The sequence below is a fragment of the Nanorana parkeri genome, unplaced genomic scaffold, assembly GCF_000935625.1.
Source record: "Nanorana parkeri isolate BGI_ZX_2015 unplaced genomic scaffold, ASM93562v1 scaffold1097, whole genome shotgun sequence".
Taxonomy (NCBI): domain Eukaryota; kingdom Metazoa; phylum Chordata; class Amphibia; order Anura; family Dicroglossidae; genus Nanorana; species Nanorana parkeri.
Genome location: NW_017307365.1, coordinates 386,470 through 410,226, shown reverse-complemented (window position 1 = coordinate 410,226; position 23,757 = coordinate 386,470). Strand labels below are relative to the sequence as shown.

The following is a 23,757-nucleotide window of genomic DNA, read 5'->3' as shown; positions in this document are numbered from 1 at the left end:
GGACTGCTCTATGCACGACACACGCTGCAAAGAAGCTCATTCAGATGTTTAAGCTGCAAGGTTTAAGCTGCGAGTTTTGAGCGTTCTCATATTGCTTGCTGTGTTTGGGGTGCCATTAACAGTAATAGCACCACAAGCGTTAAACGCTCATGGCAAGTGTGAATGGGACCTCAAACTTTGCTGTGTTTGTTACATTTTAAACACACCCTATTTGGACAAACGCACAAAAATGCTACATGCATTCACGCACTTGGCAAGCGTGAATGGGGCTCGTAGTGTTTAAGAAGCAAAGTGCGATATGGCAGTGTTGAAGAAACAGAGACTGTATTACACCCCATTAAGGATATCAAATGTTGTTCTTCGACCTTACAGGTAAAAAAAATCCTGTATGGTCCCTTCATATACTTATCAGTTAGTTGTAAAGGTTTGCAGCCCTCATGCTGTTGAGGTCCTTCCACTTTGCAACGGGGACAACGTGCTGTTCAACACCTGACCGATCTGATGCAGCCAAGTGGCATTGGCGAGAAATAAACATTTCCTTATACCTTCCTTTAATATAGCAGGAATCTGTGGGCTTAGTGAGATGCTGTTGCACATTCTATACAGATGGACACTGATCAATGGCCATTATTGTGTATCACTCAGCTGTAGATCCTCAAATCATCTCTGAATTGGTGAAGACACTGTCCTTCCTTCTGGAGGGTGGCTACTTTTGTTCCCCATTGTCCCTGTGTGTGTTGTAAAGTAACCACCACTCCAAGCTCAGCCTCCATTCACACCTGGGCAACATGAAATATGCGCTTTTAGCGCAATTTGTGTAGCATATTTTCCCACACATATATAGTAGCGTGTTATGATGAGCAGATTGCGGGACACATTGATGTGTTTTTTACGCACATAAAAACATGCAAAAACGCAGCAATCGCGCATTTGTGAGCGTTTCTATTGAGGTCTATGGGGCCAAGAAGCACAGAATCTGCCAAAAAGAAGTTCATGTATGTTCTTCAAGCAAAGGGCATTTTGTTACAAGTGACATGACGCTCAGATGTGAATATGGTCATAGAAATTAATGGGATTTTTTTGGGGGGCATTTTTTTAGCGTTTTTGTAAGTAGAAAAAGCGTAAGAAAACGCTCAGTGTGAATGTGGGCTCACTCCCGTGATTGGCTGCAATCTCATGTTTAGTTTACTTATTTGTATTGAGATTGTAGTCTATCATAGGAGTGATCTTGGAGCGGTGGCTACTTCACACACAGGGACCATGGGGAACAAAAGAAGCAACCCTCCAGAAGGAAGGACAGTGCCAGTACAAATTCAGAGATGATTTCAGAATCTAAAGATGAGTGATACACAAATAAGATACATTTTTGTTAATAGTTAAGGTACTTGAATACATTTTTAAGATTTAACTCCCGAGTTTAGTGTCACTTGCACCACTTGAAGAGTTGTCCAAAGCGTAGATGCTATAGTGTTTTAGAAGCTTACCTTGCCAATGCACATCTCCCTGGGGTATCCTTACAATGCAAGGTACCCATTTCGATTAAAGCCAAACAATGTTTTGTTAGATAGCGGCACAAACTATTTTTTAATGAAAGATATACATGTATATTTTAATAATTTAAAAATAAAAAAATCATCTGGTATGACTATTACCGGTATCATGGGCACCTATGTAAAGCTTGATGGACACCAATGTAAAGTTATTTACACTTGATCAATATGAAATGAATCATTCACACATTAGATTCTCTTTTAATCTAGGTTAATTATCTTGCCTAGGCTGCTGGATATGCAGCCAAGAGTCGAAAATATTCACTATTCAAATATTCCACCATTCAGTATTTACTTCAGACGTGCACCACCTACACAAGTTTTCAGCTAGCTTCAAAGTCAGCCACACAACTTATTTTCAGGGCTGGAAAAATCTCTCATAATATTATCCCTCAGGCCAAAAAAAAAAAAAAAAAAAAGATCCTTTCATGCTAAACACTCCTAGGATGTTAATCTGCAAATCTTGTAAAGCCTAGATAGGAAATGCTGGAAGTGTTCTACTCTAGTAAAGTTGTGCTCATCTTAAGAGAATTTTAAATGCAATCTTACCACACATTTTTTTACCAGGTCTCAGTTACAATAGGTAAACAACATAAAACATAAACAGCTTTGTAGAACCACGGGAGGAATAAAACTTAACCCTTACAGTGGGCCTCCCCCCGCACTGCAAAGGTTAATTGCTAGCCCAAACCTCGGTCCCCCCTCCCCTCCCTCTTAAATAGAATGTATTAGACGTGAAGCCTAACAGGTCATTAGACCGCCAGAGCTTGGGCAGAAGTGGCTGTGGAGAGCAATCTAGCAGCCAGACGGGACCAAGATTCGGGTGAGTATATCTTTGTTATTTTAGACCCTAGACAGAAAAAAAGCACTTGGGTAGCCCCCACTGCAAGGGTTAAGTTTTTTCTGCTTGGAGATCTTTTTGAAAATCAAGCTAAAAACAAACAGTAAAGAAACTTGAACGGTTCAAAAAGGGAAATCCATGCACTGTAACTTACTTTATACCAGGGACTTCACAAGACTTAGGCCTTGAAGATCCAGTCTAAGCAATAAGAAGAGACACATATTGATTATTTAAATATACATTTGTTAAAAATAAAAACAGATCGTGCAAAAAGTTGGATTTTGTTTTTAGGCCACTGTGTTATGCGGCTACCCTTAAGCAATTAGATACTGGCAAAGCAAAAATGTAAGCCCTGCATATCCCCTTTAACTCCCAGAATGCTTCAGTTTTGTAGAAAGAAATACAGCAGTGATGATAGAATGAGGGGAGGGGCTTGAGAGACCGAGGCCTGGTGCTGAAAAGCCGAAAACACCTTGACCATAAAAGGGAGTTCCTTGCCCCAAAGGTCATAAGCCTGAGAGATAAGTAGTCTTATCAACCTAGCCATACTGGAATGAAAAGCTGGTTGCCTCTATGGTGCCCTTAGGGACAACAAACAGGGAGTCAGTCTCACAAAAGGAAAACAAGCACTGCTCACATTACATTCAAACAATGGAAAGAAATTAGGATGCTTAGGGGGATGACATATTGATGGTAAGACAATGTCCTGGTCAAGGTGAAGAGAAGTACTCACCTAGAAAGGAGGCCTGGGCCTCAAAACAACCTTGTTTGTGTGCAACAGGAGGAAGGACTCTTTACAGGACAAAGCCGCTAATTAAGAAAGTCACTGAGCCAAATAATGGCGATCAGGAAGACAATCTTACGAGTAAGGTTAACCAAAGGGATGTCCCTAATAAGCTGAAGGACAAAACCAGATTGAGGTCCCATGGAATCAAAAGAGAATGTACAGGAGGAACGATGTAAGCGATGCCCTGTAAAAAGGCCCTTACCATGGAGTGAGAGCCCAGCGTCCTCTGGAAAAGAACCACTAAGGCCCAAATGTAATACTTAATGGTCAAAAGTTAATGGTTAATTTCATAGCTTTTAGGAGAGTAGGGATGACTGAATCAGACAACTCCCTATCCCTCAGGTATGGGTTTCAACAGGCAGGCCATTAATCCAGCGACCGAAAAGCAGGTTGGTATACAGGGCCTTAGGAAAGATCTGCCCAATCTGGAAGGGACCACAAAGCGTTTGCTAGTCAGAGAAGGGATGCACCGATAATAGTATCGGTATCTATGCCCCCAAGCATAGCGCCGATTACAAATGACTTCGGCTGCCTGAAGCCCCTCGCTTGCTAGGAACCTGAGGCAGCCTGCTGGGGCACTCGTGGTAGCTGTCTGACAGTGCGGGTCTGGTTTCACCACTCCTCCTTCCTGAGACTGGCACAGCTCCACACTCGCCTGTACAGCCCTGGAGAGCTCAACGCCCACCCATTCAGCCTAGGTAACATCCCAAAGGCAGCCCAGGTGAGATGGCACACAGCCCAGGTGAGATGGCACACAGCCCAGGTGAGCAGGTTGCCATTCTCCATTGCTGTATAATCATGGATTGATGGGATCTGTAGTCTTCTATTGCTGGTTGCTATTCTCTAGTGTTTTATATTCATAGATTGAGTTACAGTTGTTCATATTTAAAAGGAAACTGTCCTAAAATCATTAGTCTGTATTGTTTTAGAAAAAGTGTCACGAGTCCCTTTAAGAAGAAGAAAAAATATATATATATCAGTAATTCAGTAATTGGTATAGGCAAGTACCCGAGGGAAAGTACTTGTACTTGGTCTTCAAAAAGTGGTATCAGTGCATCCCTAGGTCAGAGTACCATTTTAATTAGATGCAATTAGAATCATTAGAACTCCCTCCATCTCAATCCTGCAGAGTAGGCAAGGAAAGAGCTTTAGAGGAAAGCATAGATCAGGTTGAACTGATCACACATTATCAGAGCAACCACAGTGAAGGCCCAAGGATCACTGGATCTGCGATTGAAATTGTCTAGTTTGTTGATCAACCTGGTGGCCAGGAGCTGCATATCTGGCATTCTCCACCTGCGACAAAGAGCTCAAAACAACTCTGGGTGGGGAGACCATTCTCTAGAATCCAGATGTTGGTGACTGAAGAAGTCCGCCTATCAAATTTCTGCAGCTGAATTGTGAACTGCGAACGCGGCCAGAACTCGAAGTTCGGCCTAAGATAGGACTAGATCCGATTCCCTTTGAGATAAGCGACTTCTGCTGCCCACTTGATGGTTGATGTATGCCTATGCTGTGGCATGGTCCGTCTGAATCATGGTCGGATGTCAGTGAAAACAAGAAGTCCAGTGCTGCAGAAACAACTGAATCGCCTTGAACTCCAGGATAATGGTTGACAGAGAAGCTTCTGGACCGGCAGAGAATCCAAGACTCCTCCCCAGCTTCAGGGGCTGGCATCCATCATTAGCACTTTCCAGGACAGCAGGAGAAAGGTTTTCGCCTGATACCAACTTCAGCCTGAAGATCCAGCAGGCTAGGGCAAACCTGGTCTTGCTGGCCAGGCGTATGAGGAATCCAAAGACTTAGTCTTTTTGTGACAAGCTTCCAGAATGTTAAGTTGCAAAGATGCAGCGTGAAACTGGGCATATGGGAATGCCCTGAAGGAGGACACCATTAAGCCTAAAGTTCTTATGCAAAACTGAACAGAAGGGCAGCTCGTGGACTGAAGCCTAAGAACTAGGGAGCAGAGACACTAGACTTTGGCCAAGACTAATGTGAAAATACACTATGTAAAATGCTGCGTAAAATTGTCGGTGCTATATAAATACGTATAATAAATAAGGGAAGAAACGCCTGGGACAGGGTCATATCCAAGACAAAGCCTAAGCGATGAGAGGGATCCTGTGCATATATTTGGAGATTCAGGATCCATTGGAATTGCTGCATGGTGTGTACCGTCCATAAAACATTGGCTGCCAGAGGCTGTGCTGATTGTTCTCCCAGCAAGTGGTTATCTAGATATCTCACAATGGGAACTCCATGAGCAGGAAGCAAGGCTAGAACTGGGGTAACCAGCTTGGTTAAAATCTGTGGTGCAGTGGAAAGACTGAAGGGGAGGACAAAACGGAGTTAAAGGTGTACCCTAGGCAGACAGCATGTCAGCAAGTGGGCAGTGATCTGCACTAGCAGAGTTGGGGTCCCTGGAAGGGGGAAAAAAACATAACCTTCAGAAACAGACTACGAAGAGACTGAGAAGCAATGAACCCTGACCTCCTGAGCCTTTGACACTCCTAGTGTTTGTGAATAAAATCCCCACAGGGGTACTAACAACCCAGTAAACTGCAGAGCAAAAGGGTAAAACATTCTGTTCCAGGAACTGTAGGCAACTGGAGCCCAGGAAAACGTCAAAGGATTGCTGTGCAGTGGAGATAGGCAGAAACTAGACTTTGGCCAGGCAGCATGTGTATTTGAAGAAAAAATGGTGCACAGCTTGTAGAAAACTCATCACAAGAAGCAAGAACAGTGCATAAGTGGCCCCTACATGCAGTTTGAGAGCTCCAAGACAGACAGAGTGCAAAAACACAGCATGCGACAGAATGACAACCCTGTAACATTCACCACAGCTGCAATAATTTTATTTTTTTTAACTGTTGCAGACAGCTTTCCGCAAAACCCCGCCAGGGAAGGAAAGCAACAGCCCCATGGGGCCCGGAGGAAAAAAAAAAAAACTTGCTGATGTTAGCAATAGGTCTCCCAGGTTTTAGAGGCGTTAGGGACAAACCCCATTTATATCTTCTTCTTCCTGTTGGGCTTATCCACCAAAGGCTGTCGAGGACAGGGTTCCAACCTGTGGCTAACAATGCAATGCACAAGGGCCAAAATCAGTACTCCAGACAAAATTCAGTGCCCAAAGCAACGTTACAGGCTGAACCTTCTTCTTCCAGTGATCTCCCAAGGATTAGCAGAGAAGGGAACGATCCTGAAAAGCCCAAAACAGGAAAGCCACAGTGGCTTGAGGGCAGATGAAGACTTCTTAGAACAAACCTCCAGGAAAAATTGAAAAAATAGAAACTAGCAAAAAAAAAAACCTAAGGCATGCCGGAAATGGGAGGGGTTATGCAAGGCTGTGATTGCAGCTTTGTTTTTACAGTGTCCAATCACCTGACACAAACCAGTGGTCTAAGAATTGCTAAGCCTCTGTCCTGTGAGGTGGAAGAAAGAAAACGTCTGCTAAACTAACATATCTGAATATCAATGGATGGATTGCTAATAAAGTGCTATAGTAGGTTCTTGTCAAATTATATATATAGATCTATATCGATATATACACACACACACACACACACACACACAAGCATGCAATCCTATGTTGAAAGTTCCAAAGCACGTTTGCCTAGAACTTTCAACATAGGATTGCATGCACATGTCTTTGAGCAGGAATTGGTTTGCAGCCTCTCATTGGGAATTATTTCTGAGTGGAGAAGGAGGTGGATTACATTGGTGGATTGAACGGATTCCCATCAGCATCGGAAAGAGTTGTTTATTGAGAGGAGGGGGGAGAGGGCTTGAATTACCCTAATGATTTGTGTCATCTGGAGAGGTGAATGAGGAAATAAATCTGTGGTATGATACAAGTGCTTCAAACTGGTTATCTGGTGTGTGTGTTTGAAGGAAATAGGGAGCACAGTGGTTTTGGGACAATTCACCACACAGTTACTTTGGATGATTGAATCACTAATTTGTGAATGTCGGTGTTGTACAAACGACAAATGGGACTTTGTATCACTTGAATATTTGTACACAAGGAATATTATATAAAATATATATACATGCATGTGTGATTATATAGAAAAGTTCATACTTGATTCACTGTAATACACATATACCAGTTCTTTTTAATAATCATATTTAGAATATATATTAGTAAAGCACAGTACAGTAGATATTGAATTTCCGATGGCACCTCCAGCTGCGGCCAGCAAGACACGCGGTTTTGCTCCACGCTCTGCTACAAGAGCTTTTTGTCCTGTTTGACACGAGTAAACCTAACCATTGAAATCAATGGGGACGCGGGGCAAAAACACAAAAGCGCCCGTGAACATGACACCACGCGCAGGTGTGAATGCAGGCTTACACAGATTACCTATTAAAGCGGACCTTTACACTCTTTCAAGAAAAATCACATCAGCATGTGGCTCTGCATGCTGATATGAAATCATCTTACATTCATTAAACATATTTTCTTTTACTTACAATTACTGTTTTCTACTTCCTGGTCCACTTTGGCACAAACTATGTAATTGTGCCCAAGCGCTGCATCCTGGGAAGTTTATATCAGCAGGGTATTGGTGGGAAATCGCATCTATAATCTCACAAGATCTCAGAGAAATGCATTGATGATGTGCATTGTCACATGTCCTAGTCACATGTGCCAGAGTTCCAGGAAGTAAAGGGAGATATAGTAATGTGCCCTCAGTAAAAATGGCCCCTTTAAGAATGGGGAGGAAAAGAAAAAGATATGCAAAGAATAAAAAGCCAGCAATTATCTAGAAGTATGTGTTTGTAGATTGTCATTACTAAATATTTCTAAAGGTGTATTTGCTGTCATGTCAAAGATATGGGTAAAGTGCCTTTTCAAGGTAGCTGTGCCCTTTTGGAACTTGGAAGCCCCTGCCTAGCACCCTGCAAATACTAGGTCTAAAAGGGTGAACAGAGCTGAATGGCACAGTTCACACTTCATGGTTAGGGGCCATTGTGAATAGGTGACCAAAGAAAGCTAACTGCTTTGCTCAGATAGTGGCTCCCAATTGTTTTCAATGGTTTCTCCTACTGGAAGAGTGGTTCTGCCTTGAGCAGCATACTTTCTGTACCAAGCTTTTACTAATTTTGTATAATTTAGGTAATAGCAAAGTCTCTGTTGGAGCAGACATGTCACAAGAGGATGCCATAGAAACAGTCAAACATCACATAAAAGAAAAAAAGTACCTTTTTTGCATCCCAGCCTTGTTTAGAAAGAGGTGTCTCTCCTTCAGAACTATCCTCCATTCCAGGGACAGCCAGCAACAATACTTCATATTTAAAAGGAAAATGAAAACAATGAATTTGTCCTTATTCATTTAATAGACATAGCTTGTTGAAAAAAAGCCGTTAAAGAGACTGTAGCTTTTTTTTTTTTAAACTGCTAGCTGCAGGTATGTGCTGGGGGTGCCAGTTCTAAAAAGGCAAAAGTTCCAAAACTTAAAAACTAAATCAGAACAGCCCAGCATTTCTGGTTGCCTATAGCAACCAATCCACTTGCTTTTTCAAACCTAAACTGTAAAAATGCCAGTTGGATTCCCACTGGTTGCATTGCGCAACAAGAAATTTAACCTACAGCATGTTTCATATATTTTACATTTAAGGTGGCCAGGTCTATTAAAGTTTAAACATTCAAAGAAAAGTGGCACATTCTTATTTTTACATAGAACCTTTGAAAATAACTTCATGCAACAATAGAAATCAAATCACAGTGACCTGCAAAAACTTTCCCACGCAGTTGCACACAAAAGAGTAAAAATAATTCTGTGCATTTAGATTTCAGACAGTCCATACATTAATAATTAGACAGCAGACAGTTTCTTGTGACATTAGATCACTTTCCTCCCCCCCGTGAACACCAAATGTTGCAACAGGCAGAAACAGAGTTGCTCAGACTGCATTTTTATAACTTAGCAACTGGTAACCAAATTTAAAAGGGACTCATCAAGTCCCATGATTATTAAAATGGAACTTCCAAGTCTTATAATGACAACTTCGGATTATCCCGTCACCATCGTTCATTTCATTAATGACGGTAACAGGATAATCCCGTCATTCGGTACAAGAGACCAGCAGCTCATTTAGTTACTGCTGTTGTTGGGTCCCTCGGGGTCCAAGGCAGACCCTCAACAGCAGATTAGGTGGTCACAATTTTGTGATCAGAGCAAGAGCCGATCACTGTGACGGTCACACAGCTGGCAGCAGCTCAGCAGTGTTTTGTAAACAGCTAGCTGGCTGTGTTTGCAAACTGACAAAGTATCACTGAGCAGAATACTGTTTTCTACTCAGAAACACTAAGTATCAAAGCACCTGTAAATAAAAAATAACCACTTAGTGCCCCTAAAAAAAAATAAAAAGAAATGTAAATATAAAGAAATAACGATTTTAAAAATTTAAAAAAGTTTTAAAATAAGTCAAAAAAGTTTAAAAAACAAATACGTTTAATAAAAAAAATGATAAGAAAATACAGTGCCAAGAAAGTTTTTAAAGATGGGAGACAAATATTCCACATTCTAAAATGGTTCCACAGGAAAAATTGTATTTCAATTGTATTTCACTGACCTATAACTCCCAAAATAAACTGAAATCCCAGATAATATGATATACCCTATAAATCAGGACAAACATAAGAGTTTATTATGAATTACTTTCTGTTACACTACACTATTTATGTACACATTATTGCCAAAAAAATTTTTAGAATAAAAATTTCTATATGCATGTCACATCAACAAACCCCATTTTGTCCTTTAAAAAAACAGTATCTATGTGTAGGTGCAATGAATGAGGAAGATGAAAATTATGGTTAAACACAGGAAAAAAATGGCAAAACTGCTCCGTTCCAAGAAGCTAAAATATTTTTCAGAAACGGTCACTAAATGGTTAAAGGAGAACTATGGGGTCAGTGTTTTTCCCCATAGTTCTCCTTAGGGTAACGGGAGGACACAAACTAGCGTCCTCCCGTTACCCTAAGCTCGCGGTATACTGAGACGCCGCAGCTGAAGCGGATCCCGACATCGATGTCGAGATCCGCCCAGCTGCATGAGTGACAGCTGGCTCTGCCTATCTAGAGGCAGAGCCAGCTGTACCCGCCCCCTCCCCCGTCCATTCCGCCAGTCAGCGCTGGCAGATCGGAGCGGGGAATCCAGCCCCTCCCCTGTCTAGCAGAGAGCCGTGACAGGATCGAGAGGTGAGCGAACGCCGGGATCTGTTCGCTCACCCCCCGATCTACTGAGCCGACCTGTGACAGTCTCATTGTCACAGGTAGGCTAGAACTATGAGGTGAGTGGAAATCACTCATCTCATAGTTCTCCTTTAAGCAATGCAGTGAACTGGTACATTACAGCAAAACTTGTAAGCCCCTAGCAGAGAAGGCATTGTCCACTGCATGCACTGGTTTTCAATTATGCATTTCACTTATATAGTGTTATGCAAATTCCTGGCCCACGCTATGACAGTCAATTTTCTCAAGATATACTGTTGAGGAAATAGGGAAAAAAAAAATCTATTCTCAAAGAGTTATCAATATTTATCAAGTACCCCAAAATATGCACTTTTCACTTGCTATACACATTTATACAAAAAACCTCATCAGAATAAAATCTATAATGCCATGACAAATCTCATTAGAAATCTTTGGTTACAACAAATACAGGGTCATATACAAAAGGGTGTAGCGTTCGGAGAAGGGAACAATCTTAGGACAACATACAGTATGTGAACTGGAAAGTGAGCCAAATAGGAGCATTTTTCTAGTTCAGGTATTTTGTCCTAGATTGTTCACTTCTCCTGCCTTCTCCAAACTCTCCACCCTTTTATGAATAACCCTGAGTTTCCTGAAAGAAAACCACATTCACTGTTAGAATTTTGTTTGCTCATCCTGCTCCTTCGGTTTTTTTCGTCACTACAGTCAAAAACTATTGTTGACGTGACCCCATTAACTATTAGAAAAACGAACATCCCAAAAAATTTTTTTTCGAATTCTATTGATGCATGGCCAGCTTTACACATGGCCTGCCTCCACCAACAAATTACCAGTCTGCACAAGAGCCATGCTCCCGACACTTGTAGTCAGAGAAAAATTAGAAGCCATTTGTAATATGCATTTCACCCTCTGTCCCCAAACTCTCTGGATAGAAAGACCCAATGATAAAACAACATAGGACATTGCAGGCTGACTATTCTGCAGTACACTTTACCCTAATTTACCAACAGGCCCTAAATAAACAAGCAAGATGACCATCACAGACCGACTGACTTAATAGCCCAGAGAAAAGTTAGACTTGAAATTACCTTGATTCAATTCCCTACTCAATTCCCTACTCCAAAAAATCTCTATTCTTGGAACATCCATCTGTTTTAACTACTGCAAATTACAGCAGATCACATACAACTCTTTCCACGGGTTGTTTTGCCAACAGAGGTGACTTCTATATAATGTGAGATCTTGTACAACATGAGGATTTCTACAGATTGCAGACCAGCTCTGCAAAAGGCCATTTGACAATTCTCATACGATGATTTCTGACTTTCTTTAACCTTAACCCTAGTTCATTTGTATTGCATAAAAATGGCGGTATATGGATAGTTTCTTATACAGCTGACATATGCCACCAAGCAATACATTTGCATAACCCGCTTGAATATCTTAACAACCGCAAAATCGCAATATTGAGTTCTCTTGCGTCTACTGAAAAAGTAACCAGCCTTCAGGCTTCTTAAGTTATTCCAGTTTAATATGGCTCTGCTTATTCCACATAATAGACAAAGACAAAATTCTTTCTTTGATAATAGTTCATAGACTGTGGAGTGTGATTGTCTCATCACTCATTATTATAATTGTCCTCAACTATATAGTTTTAATTCACACCTAAGTTTTCCAAGAGTGTTCCTGTTAATCTATAGTTTCAAGGTGCTTCAAGCTTTTGTGTCTAGTGCATAGCTTACCACATTGCCACTATATTAGACAATGTTTCTCAACCTGCACAATGTTTCTCAAGCCTATGCTAGTAAAAGAGGGAGAAGTGAATAGAAGAGTAGATCACATAAACAGAGGGGAGGGTCACATGTCCTGTGTTCGTACTCCAAGGAATGGATTTTAATGGTAGATCAAGTTTTAGTGATCTTAAATCACAGTTACATAGTGTCACTCAATATATCCCAAACAGTTCAAATACAATTTTTTAACGCTACTTAGCTGCCAGGCACTTTGTTCCCAAGCCCAGTACATTCTGAAACCAAAGAAATGTCTAACCTATGGATGGGCAACACAGCAAAACGGATAAAAGGCCCATAAAATGACACAAATTACCCTAACAGGAAACTATAACAGAAGGAGCCCATAAGTGAGAGGGGTGTCTGAAGAACTTTGCAACCAAAGATGGCATCCTCAGAGGCCTGATTGTTCACCTGGTAAGACATGGTAAGAGTGTGAATACAGGACCAAGTGGCAACCTTACAAGGTTTGGGATGCTGAACTCTGAAAGGCCAAAAGAAGCAATAACGGTGCTTCACACCAAGCTACATACGCCTTCCAGGTGCAATGATAAACCCTGTAGGTGATCACTTTTCTAGCCTTCAAGAGCATATAGGGTACAGAGTGTCCAAAAAGGTACTGGTTCTGTACTTCAGCAGCCATGCCGTTAAAGGCAGCAATCAAGAAGCAGGGTGGTCTGGATGATCTGGAGGTGCCCAAGAAGATGACTAGAAGTTGACTGTGTAATGCAACCAGTTGAGAGCAATGAGGCGATCCGGGCTGGCTGGAGCAGGCAGATGCGGCCCTCTAATCATGTATGTTAGAGGGCCTCCCGAGTACACCTTGAGGAGTGAGCGACCGCACGATTAGAGAGCCGTATCTGTAGCGGTGCATGTGGCAGAGAGGCGGCGGAGGGAGGGAACCATTCCACCTGCGGCCGGGGGCTTCATTTAGTGGGGGGCAGGGGGGGTGACGCCCGCGGGCCCTCAGCTGGTGGTATTCAGCATTGCTGTATAATCATTATACAGCAATGCTGAATACCACCCAGCTACAGTCCCCCAATCCCCCCAAGCCAGCCATCACCCACAGACTCCCCAACCTTACCTACATCCAGGCTGCAGCACCTCTCCTTGGCAGCCAGTGGAGGGGAGGGGTCACAGGGGAGCGTCCTCACTCACGCTGACCCATACCAGGAACGGACTGGGAGGGGGCGGGTACAGCTGGCTCTGCCATGCCCGAATGCCCGTATGGTCAGTCCGCCCCTGGTGGTGCATTGAACTCAACGGCACCGCAGCCGAGCCCCCTGCCCCCAGTGCGATCGCCCGCACCCACACGTGTGACACATTAGTGCCCGCGTTCTGGTCCAGTACAATCTGCACAAAATAGTGCATGCAGCATTTTTGCAGATCGCACTGGACCGGAAAACGCAGGCACTAATGTGTTACGCATTCCGGTGCCGCGATCGCACTGCAGGCGGGGGGCGAGGCTTCAGTACCATTGAGTTCAATGGACCACCACGCCCCCTCCTGCCCCAAAACAAAGTGAGCCGCCGGGTTGCATTCCAGAGGCTGAACGCACTGGCACGCACTCCTTATGGTGGGACTGGGCCCTTAGGGCTTGTTCACACAAATTACGGTGCTTTCCAGAGCGGTAGCTGCTGGAACGCACAGCAATCACTCACAAATCTTCCCGCTGAGTTCAGGGGTGGGAGGGGGCGTTGCGGTGCATTGAAGTCAAAGGCACTGCAGCCACCTCCCGTAGTGCGATCGGATGCGTGGCAAAATATTGCCTGCGTTCTGTTCCACTGCAATGCTGCTTGCGCTATTTTTTGTGTTTGCAGTGGAATGGAACGCAGGCAATGTTTTGCCACACTTCCCGATCGCACTGCGGCGGGAAGGCGAAGCAGTGCCATTGAATTCAATGCACTGCCACGCCCCAGAACGCAGGGGGAAGTTTTGTGAGCGATTGTGGTGCGTTCCAGCAGCTGCCACTCTGGAACGCATCACAATTGGTGTGAACAAGCCCTTAGACACTGAATTCCTTTTTTTTTCCTACCCTGTATTTTTTATATATTGTACAAAGTGCAGGTCCGGGGGTTGGGGACCACTGTCCTATGTGATCAAAGTAGATAGATATTAATTAAGTGTCTCGTTTAGGAACCTATAAGTGATGTATCTCTGTAATAAAAAGATATATGTAATCTCCATGATTTGTTTGTGAAAAAATTCCAATAAAAAAGTTTTATAAAAACAACAAAAAAGTCTCTGTGGTGTACTTTTTTGTTGTTTTTATAAAACTTTTTTATTGGAATTTTTTCACAAACAAATCATGGAGATTACATATATCTTTTTATTACAGAGATACATCACTTATAGGTTCCTAAACGAGACACTTAATAAAAAAAACTACTATTCGCCCCCTTACATATCCCACTCCGCCACCCGCTCGGACTTACCCAGCCAGGGAGTTTTGATGTGTGCACTGCAGGGGGCGGGAAGTATGACACACACGCCTCCTGTGACTCACCTCCCCTCCCGCCTCCTGTTACTATGGACGCGGCCGGGAGGGGAGGTGAGTCACAGGACCCGCCCCCTCACTGTGAAGCCCGTCGGCAGTGCGGGGCCCCGGTGTTCGAATACCGGGACCCTGCACTGACCCATATTGCAGAACCGGACCGCACTGAGACTGTGCGGCCCGGTACCATTTGATCCGCGGACCGGGGGTTGGGGACCACTGAACTAGGATCACCAGAATGTAATCCATCTTGATCCTGTGACGAAGTCAAGGCAATAATGTCAGATGAGGAAAAGTGTAAATCAGGATAGACTGATCCCACAAAGAGTCACCAAGGCATCCACTACAAAGGCCCAGGGAACCCTGGTCCAGTTTGTTGTTAACCCTGGACGAAGAGGTCCATGTCTAATGTCCTCCATGTGATAAAGGTCCTGAAACACCTCAGGGTGAAGGGACCATGATACGGGGTCCAGAGTTTGAAGGCTGAGGAATTATTTCAGGTTTTCCACGCCTGGAATGTATATGGCAGATAGGGCTGGGACGTGAACTTCCTCCCAAGTCGGAATCAGGACTGCTTCCATTTGAGCCGTGCTTCCCTGGCTGTTGATCTAAGCCATAACTGGGGCACTGTGTGAGTGTGATTGAGGGGTTTAGGGTTCAAGGGACAAAAAATGATTGCCCTGAGCTATGAGATGTTGATCAGGAGCCAAGATTCCCCAGACAACCAGATCCTTTGGACTGATATGTTTTTCAGGACTTTTTCCCAAGACTGACAGGGTTGCAACCATCGGGAGCACTTTCCAGACCTACAGGAGGAAGGAAATTCCTGATTCCAGCACATGGTTTGAGATCCATCCTACCAGGGCAAGCCTGGTTATGCTGAACAGGTAAATGGGGTGGTCCAAGGACTGAACCTATTTGTTCTTCTGCAACCAGACTTGCAACGGTCTGGAGTGAAACTGAGCATACAGAACTGTCTTGAAGGTGCTCACTATGAAGACCAGAACATTCAAGCAAAAGTGAATGGTTGGGTGACTCCTGGATCACAAGGATGAGGAGAGAAAAGATCTTTTTCTGGGGCAAGGAAGACAATTGAGAGGACTGTGTCTATGACTAGGCCCAGGTACTTCACTTGATGAGAGGGTTCCAACGTCACCTTTTGGGGAATCAGGACGCATTTCCAATATATGCAGAGTTTCTAGGAACCATCTGAGGCTCTCGCCCGCTGCTCTCCGAGCAGAAGGTTGTCCAAGGACCCCACAATAGGGATTCCCCAAGATTGTAGCAGAGGCAAAACAAGGGCCAGCACCTTGGTGAAGGCTTGAGGTGCAGTGAATAGGCTGAATTGAAGGGCAAAAAACTGGTAGTGCTGCGTGTCTAAAGGAAAATGCAAGCAGCAATGATGATGCATCCTTGATGTCCCCTAGGGCCAAAAAATCATTAGGGATAAAGGGGTGCATTGACTGACCAAGTAAATTCCATTTAGAATTTTAGGACCCCGCTAAGAATCCTCACATCAATAATATGATGGACTCCACCCAACCCTTTGGGGACAGTGAACAGCTTGGAATAGAACCCCTGCGTCCAGAATGGGAACTTACACCCCCTCCGGTGAAAGATGCTGATACAGGGCAGCAAACAAATCAGTGTGCCTTTTAGGAAACCCTGGAAAGTTTGACAGCAACGAGGAGGCAGAGAGTTCATTTTCAGTTTGAAACCCTTGCTCTGGACACAGGCATCTGCAATATCCCATACCCACTAGGTATGAAAGACAGACAGAAGGCCAATCCAGGTAGCTTCTGAGAGGTGCCGCAGTGGCTTCAAGCAGCTTAGGTAATACTTGTTAGAGTCGTCTTGAAGTAGAGAAGTGCAGAAAAGTATGTGCTTCTCTCAAGAGCAGAGAGGTATCAATTACGTAAGGACACTAGCATAAAACTAAGGCATGCTGGGAATTACAGCTTTGATTTGCAAGTGTTCAAACACCTGAAGGTAGCTGCTAAACCCAATGGTTCCAGAAGTAAAGTGATATTAAAGTCAAAAGGGTTTTAAGCTATTCCAAATGCTGATAAAAAAAATAAATCAGATCTAGAACGCGGCAAAATTGCACTGCAATTCCAGATCTTGTCCGGGAAATGGTGTGAACCCAGCCTTAGGGTGGTTCCATTCCCTTGCAGGGTCCCATGTTTGTATTAGTAAGCTGTGTGTGTCTCCACAAACACAGGTACAACAAATCAACCTACACCTCCCCCCCTTTGGCCCCCTCTCCTCCCTCCACCCTTCTACAAGGTAGTAGATGAACAATTGTAGGAGACTGTGTTGTCTCTTGTGATCTTGTACTGGACAGGAAGTTTAGGGAAGCTGAACTGAGAGACTTGGAACCAGCTGCTCAAAAACATGATGACTAAGTGTTTTGTCAAAAATGTAAAGAAATACTTTGCTCGGCAATGTATATTTGTTTGATCTGGATTGATTGAGAAAATGTTTGGAGAGTTAATATTACTTTAACTTCTTGTGCTCTTTTATGTACAATACATAAAGCATACTTAGCAGCACAAGAATTTATCTCCAGCGTTTACACCCTGTGAGTAATCCAAAACTTTTTTTTTGTTTAAACTTTAAAATGCTTCCACATATGCTAACAGGTGGAAATCTTAAGTTAGTACCTCACCCAATCCTGAACGTTATACTAGCCCCTCTATAGCTTTCTCCAAAATACTGATTAAAATTTTTTTTTTTACATTTTTCAATGGCACGCACACAATATAGGCATCAAGAAATGCATGTTCCACACTCCTAAAACAGCAATTCAATAAGTGACACTTTCAGCATCCCCATTTTTACCACAACATAAATACATGGCAATTTTTTTTTCCACACATTGACACGAATGACACTACCCTAACAAACCTCTGGGGGCGCACATAAGGCAGTTCTCACAGCCAACCTAATAAAATCAGCATCTACTAGAAACAAAGGGCGATCCTACACACTAATAAAAAAAAAAAAAAAGGAATAAGGACTACCTGACCATGTTGTAAACAGATAATTTTAGACCGGATATTAAGACAGCTTTCCTTTTTGATGTTTCAGCAGCAACAGAGTATTGTACCATGTTTAATAGTTTGGCGTTTAGGTGAAATCCTTTATTGGTTGACAAAGTGGAACTTAACTCACTTCCCCTTGCCTCCACCGACCTCTATACTCGGTCTTCTTCTGGATTCGGGATCTTTGGCCATTTTGATAGGCTGGGACAGAATGACATAACTCCCATACATGCGCACGGATGTTTATTCATTCTGGAAATAAGGTGTGCTGAGAATGTACATTGAGTCTTGCATTTTTAAAAAAAAAAAAAAAAAGATTGTAAAAAGGCAGGTAAGCTCTTTATACTGCACAAGAGCCACAGCATGTCTATTCTGCAATAAAGAGCCTGCCAGCTTGCAATTTTTGTTTTTTACAATTTAGTTCCACTTTAACTCATTACAAATGCAAGCTTACAGGATGAGTTAGATCCCTTCTTTAAGCTTTATTCACACATCTGTATAGGTACAATTGTTGTAAGCCTGAAGACTGTATCTACAGTGCTCAGCATAAACGAGTACACCCCTTTTGAACAGTAAGATTTTAATCAGTATCTCAGTGAACACAAGAACAATTTCCAAAAATTTGACCAAACCGAGTTTTATAGAACATTTGTTTAGCTCATTATATGACAGTAAGGTGAATAATACAACTTAGATTGCAGAATCTTCAGTTTAGCTAAAATTAGGTGAAGCAAAAATGAATAAACCCCACAACAAAAACTACTCCATCTAGTATTCTGTGTGACCTCCATGATTTGTAAGGACAGCACCAAGTCCTCTAGGCATGGAATAAACAAGTTGGCGACATATTACATCATCTATCTTTTCCCATTCTTCAATAACGACCTCTTTTAGAGCCTGGATGCTGGAAGGAGAGTGATGGTCAACTTGTCTCTTCAGAATTCACCATAGGTGTTCGATTGGGTTCAGATCAGGAGACATACTTGCCACTGAAACACTTTCACCCTGTTCTTCAGAAATGCAACAGTGGCCCTACATGTGTGTTTTGGATCATTGTCATGTTGAAAAAAGTAGGATGGTAGCATCTTCTATCAATATAGAGCAGTACGTCTGTGAATTCATGATACCATCAAGGAAATGCAGCTCTCCGACGCCAGCAGTACAGCACAACTTTGTGACGCCATACAGTTTTGAAGCCATCAGTTCGAAAAACATTGATCTTGCTCTCATCACTCCAGAGCACAGAGTCCTAATAGTCGTCTTCTTCAGCATGGTCCCTGGAAAATTGTAGGCGGGCTTTTTTGTGCATGGGCTTTAGGAGAGGACAACACCCCATACATGCAATTCCTCTGCAGTGTACGCCGTATTGCGTCACAAGAAACAATCACCCCAGTTTGGCTTTCTACTTCTTTAGCTAACTGCAGTGAACTTGCATAGCGATTTTCTTTAACCCTTCTCATCAGAAGACGCTGCTGTCAAGGTGTTAACTTCCGTGGACGGCCTGGACGTCTATGTGAGATGGTTGCAGTTACGTTTTTGTATCACTTTTGCTACAGTATTCTGATAAGTAAACCTTTGCTGATCTTCTTGTAGCCTTCAACTTTCTTGTGTAAATAAATTTATTTTCTTTCTCGGGCCTTATGACATTTCACTTCCAAGTGGTGCCAATGCTCACAGCATGAAATGGGAAGGGGTTTTCTTTGTTAACACCCTTTTATAATCGACTGTCTGCTGAACACCTGTTTAATTAAGAATTATACTCACCTGGAGTTGAATTCTTGTTAATTAGGATTTTGTTGTATAAAGTTTAGCTTTGCTCCTATGACTTTCATTGGGGTGTATTTATTTTTGCAACATGGTCTTGAATTAATTTGTTAGTAAAAGATTGTGACCTGTGCGATCAGTGGTATGTTATCACTCAGTTCTCGTTCTATAGAGCCTACGTGTGATAGCTTCAGTGTCATGTCAGCTCTAATTACGGGGATGAGTGTATTTCACGCATCCCATAATTCCCCTTTAAGTTTGGCATATTTGGTATCTATTTACTCTGCACAACCTCGGATTTTAAGGCCCCGTTCACATTGAGCGATTTATCGCGCGGCAATTTACCGCGCGATATCGCTCTCACTTCTCAATGGGGCAAAGGGTCCTCCTGTCGCGGGTCGTGTGTCGCTACAGCAGGACCCTTTTTGAAGCCGCGATTCAAGCTTGCTCAATGCAAGCATTTGCGCGATATCGCGCAAAATGCAAATCGCGCTACAAACGCGCGATTTGCGAACCGCACAATGTGAACGGGGCCTAACAGTTGCGCTAATAGTATGCAACATAAAGGAAATATATATTTTAAAGTTAAATACTAAACCTTATTTTTTTTATTATGAAGACAGACTTATTTGAAATTACATTTGTTTCTGTTGTGAACATTTTATTTTCCTTCTTTTGTAGCTGTCCCGAAATCACTAGCCCCCTCCCTGTTTGCGGGTGTCTCCATCAGCAAGCCGACTGCTGAACAGACACCCGTGCGTGTACGTTCCCGCAGCTAGCTGTGTGCATCCATAGACACACATGGCTTGCTGCAAGCCACGCCTCCCACTTCCACAGTAACACTTTGAATTGAATCTTCCTCAGTGTCCCCACATCTATACACTTGTATAGAACGTCATAGCACAAGGATTACTGGACTGCTGCAGAGGAGGGGGAGGGAGGCCTTAGGGAACCTGTCTAAAAACAAGCCAGCTCCAATGATCGATCAGGGGAGCATAACTTTTTCTTTTAACACCTAGGCACAAACAAGCTGTTAACCTTTGCTGTGCGGGCTCTAACCCAACTGCAAGTGTTAATAAAAGTTTTCTTCTTTAACCGCTTGAAGACCAGGTGTTTCGACCCCCTTCCTGGCCAGGCCATTTTTCAGTGTTCAGCGCTGCAGTACTTTGACTGACGTTTATTCCGTCATGCAACGCTGAACTGAAATTAATTTTATACCATTTTTTGGGGACAGATAGAGCTCTCTTATGGTGGTATTTAATCACCACTGGGGGTTTTATTTTTTACTATATTCAGGAGAAATTACTGAAAATTTTGAAAAATGTTTTTTTTTTTACATTATGTTATAAAACAACTAATATTACCCACTTTTTTTGTAAAATATAAAAGACGGGGACACGTCGGGTAAATAGACACCAAACATGTCAAGCTTAAAAATTGCGCGCACTCGTGAAATCGCAAAAAAACAGCACACACAAAATTGGCCACAGGCGACGCTTTAAAAGCTTTTACCGCTCATCAGTTTAGTGTTATCAGTGATTGATGGCCCTAGAACTATTGCTCTCATTCCGACGTTCGCGGCGATATGTAACATGTGCGGAGTAATGGGCGCAATCGTCGTTTTCGCAGCTATGCGCACCTGACGCATGTTTACATGCGTGTATGTAGGGGTGGGGACTTTAAAGTTTCACTTAACTTTATTGCTATCACAGAGGCGGCTGAGAAGCCCCTCTATGTGATAGCAAAAGAGGTGACAGGTCCTCTTTATGGAGACATCAGGGGTATCCAAGACCCCTGTCACCTAGGACCCCCCTGAAGAAGCTGATCTGCTTCATCAGTTTCTCTCCAGCATCTGAAGCTGGAGAGTGACACAAGAATGCGGAAGTGATGTAATATACATCACTTCCGCATTCTGACAGCGGAGAGGGGACCGGAGGGAGGTCGTGTACCCACCTCCCTCTGATCCCCCTGTGACAGAGGCAGTATGCTGGTCCCGAGCCTGGGACCAGCTTGACAGCGGGAGGGGGGGGAGCCGCGGAGTATACACGCCCTGGTTACATCCAAGAAGCTAGTTAAGCATACTCATTGAGGGAGAATTATGATCAGCAATTTATTAGCCAATTTGCTGCATAAGACATATATACAGGTACTATAAATACTAGTCACATTAAATGATTAAAGCATCAACTTATATTCTTTAAAAAGTACCACTGTAATAAATGAACAATATCAATAAAAAAAGAACCCTCAGTAATTGGGTTATAGTGTGATCATCCCTCTATAATAAGGCACAATTAAAATAAGAGTCAGATAACCAAGCTTTAATACTAAAAACCCATTGAGCCCACACATGACTTCATTTTAAAGGCACTTTGCTTAAGATAAAAATGTGGGCTGTCATTGCTTTTTAATCTACTAGGTGCCTAGCTGTAATGCTTCAATACTTTGAGATGCTCCAAAGCTGATAAAGATACAAATGAACACAGCACTGTAGTCATTACAGGTTAAAATGCTTTTTTTTTTTTTTTTTTTTACCAAAAGAGTAAGTACCTGAAATTAACTTGATATCAGCCTCTTGCAGTCTCCTGTACAGCAGACCTCAGACTGGGACAGGGAAAAGCAGCATATGTAGCCTTTCAGTTGTGCTCCAGTGTAAGGAACATGCTGTAAGGAGGAGAGAGCAGAGTGACGAGATATAAGCTCAGCAGTCTGCTACTTCTCCTTTCACTCTCTAGTGTCAGGCTGGGGAGGGAAGGTGACCTTTAAGTGTTACAGAACTGAAGCAAAGAAAAACCAGGTCTTCTTTCTTACCAAATAGGTAGGGCTTGAAAAAATCCACTCGTCCGCTTGTCTGTGACGAGAGGACGGTGGAGCCAGACGAGCAGCTTCCCGGCCGGCAGGGAGCTTGACATTCAAGCGATCGGGGGGCGTCTCTAGAGACGCTTGATCGCTTGTATTAGCAGCTGTCACTGCCGTTGCCGGTCCCGAGATCCGCTGTGCCCGATGCGGCCGGGACCGGCACGGCTCTGTGACAGGATATCAAACGGAGATCAGTATACGGTCTCCCTTTGATCTTCTCTCAGTCCCCGAATGCAGGAAGTGATGTAGATTACATAACTTCCTGCATTCAGTGTCACTCTCCAGCTACAGAAGCTGATGAAGCCGATCTCGGCTTGATCAGCTTCTCTTGGGGTACCTAGGTAACATTAGGGGTCTTGGAGACCCCTGATGTCTCCATAAAGAGGACATGTCATGTAAATTGGCTATCACATCGGGGGCTTCTTAGCCCCCGATGTAATAGCAATAAAGTTGTGTGTAAAAAAAAAAAAAGTAATAAAAAATTGTTTTATTTTTTTTATGATTCTTTAAATTTTGTAAGTCCCTGACCCCCACATACACACGCAGATATGCGTCGGGTGCGCCTACGTGTGAAAACGACGATTGCGCCTATTGTGTTTTTAAGCATGTTACATATCGCCGCAAACGTCGGAGTGAGAGCAATAATTTTAGGGCCATTAATCACTGATAACACTAAACTGATGAGCAGTAAAAGAGTTTTAAGCGTCGCCTATGGGCGTTTTTTGCAATTTTGCAGGCGCACGTAATTTTAAGGCTTGACATGTTTGGTGTCCGTTTACCCGACTTTTATGTTTTACCAAAAATATGGGTAAGAATAGATGTTTTATAACAGAACGTAGGGAAACTTTTTTCTTTTACATTTACGGTACTTTTTTCATTATATAGTAAAAAAATAACATCTGGTCATGCTGACTGGTGACATTTTTGACTGACTGGTGAGACACCCTAAAATTTTTCAAGCCCTGCAAATAGGGTTGTGCTGGGTGGAACATCTCAGGACAAAATGCACAGACATACAAACATGGGGCAGATCACACAGCTCCCAAATATGCATTTCATCTATGTATTTAGCGGTTTGCCTGGAGTTCAGCCCTAACCAAAACCTTCCTTTTATGCATGTTCTGGTTCAGTGACAAAGTATTGAAGCCAATGGCACAGTATATTACCTTGGTAACTAGCATCTTCAGGAGGAGGTCAGCAATGACAGCCTCCATATTTCTCATGTTCTAAAATATTATTATTGCTCCAACACATTGGTGACATGGTACAAATTTAAAATAGAGAGTTCAATACCTCGTTTCTGCTGAATATCCTGAGAACTTCCACTGAAAATCTCTTGCTGACTGGGATTCATTGTACTTTGATGCAATGCAGAATCTGAATTGGTCCTAAGATGAAAACATGGG

The 23,757-nt window shown here is 42.9% G+C and overlaps 1 protein-coding gene across 2 annotated transcripts in view; it reads right to left on the bottom strand.

The window, feature by feature from the left end:
* Positions 1-23,757, bottom strand: part of CRTC1 (CREB regulated transcription coactivator 1) — a 134,543-nt gene that overhangs the window by 45,875 nt on the left and 64,911 nt on the right. For both annotated transcript variants that reach the window (XM_018567814.1, XM_018567815.1), the window contains exons 5-7: positions 23,645-23,739; positions 8,384-8,466; positions 2,546-2,589 (exon numbers count right to left, since the gene is read on the bottom strand). In XM_018567814.1, the coding sequence (XP_018423316.1) occupies positions 2,546-2,589; positions 8,384-8,466; positions 23,645-23,739 (222 nt within the window). The remainder of the gene's footprint in view (positions 1-2,545; positions 2,590-8,383; positions 8,467-23,644; positions 23,740-23,757) is intronic.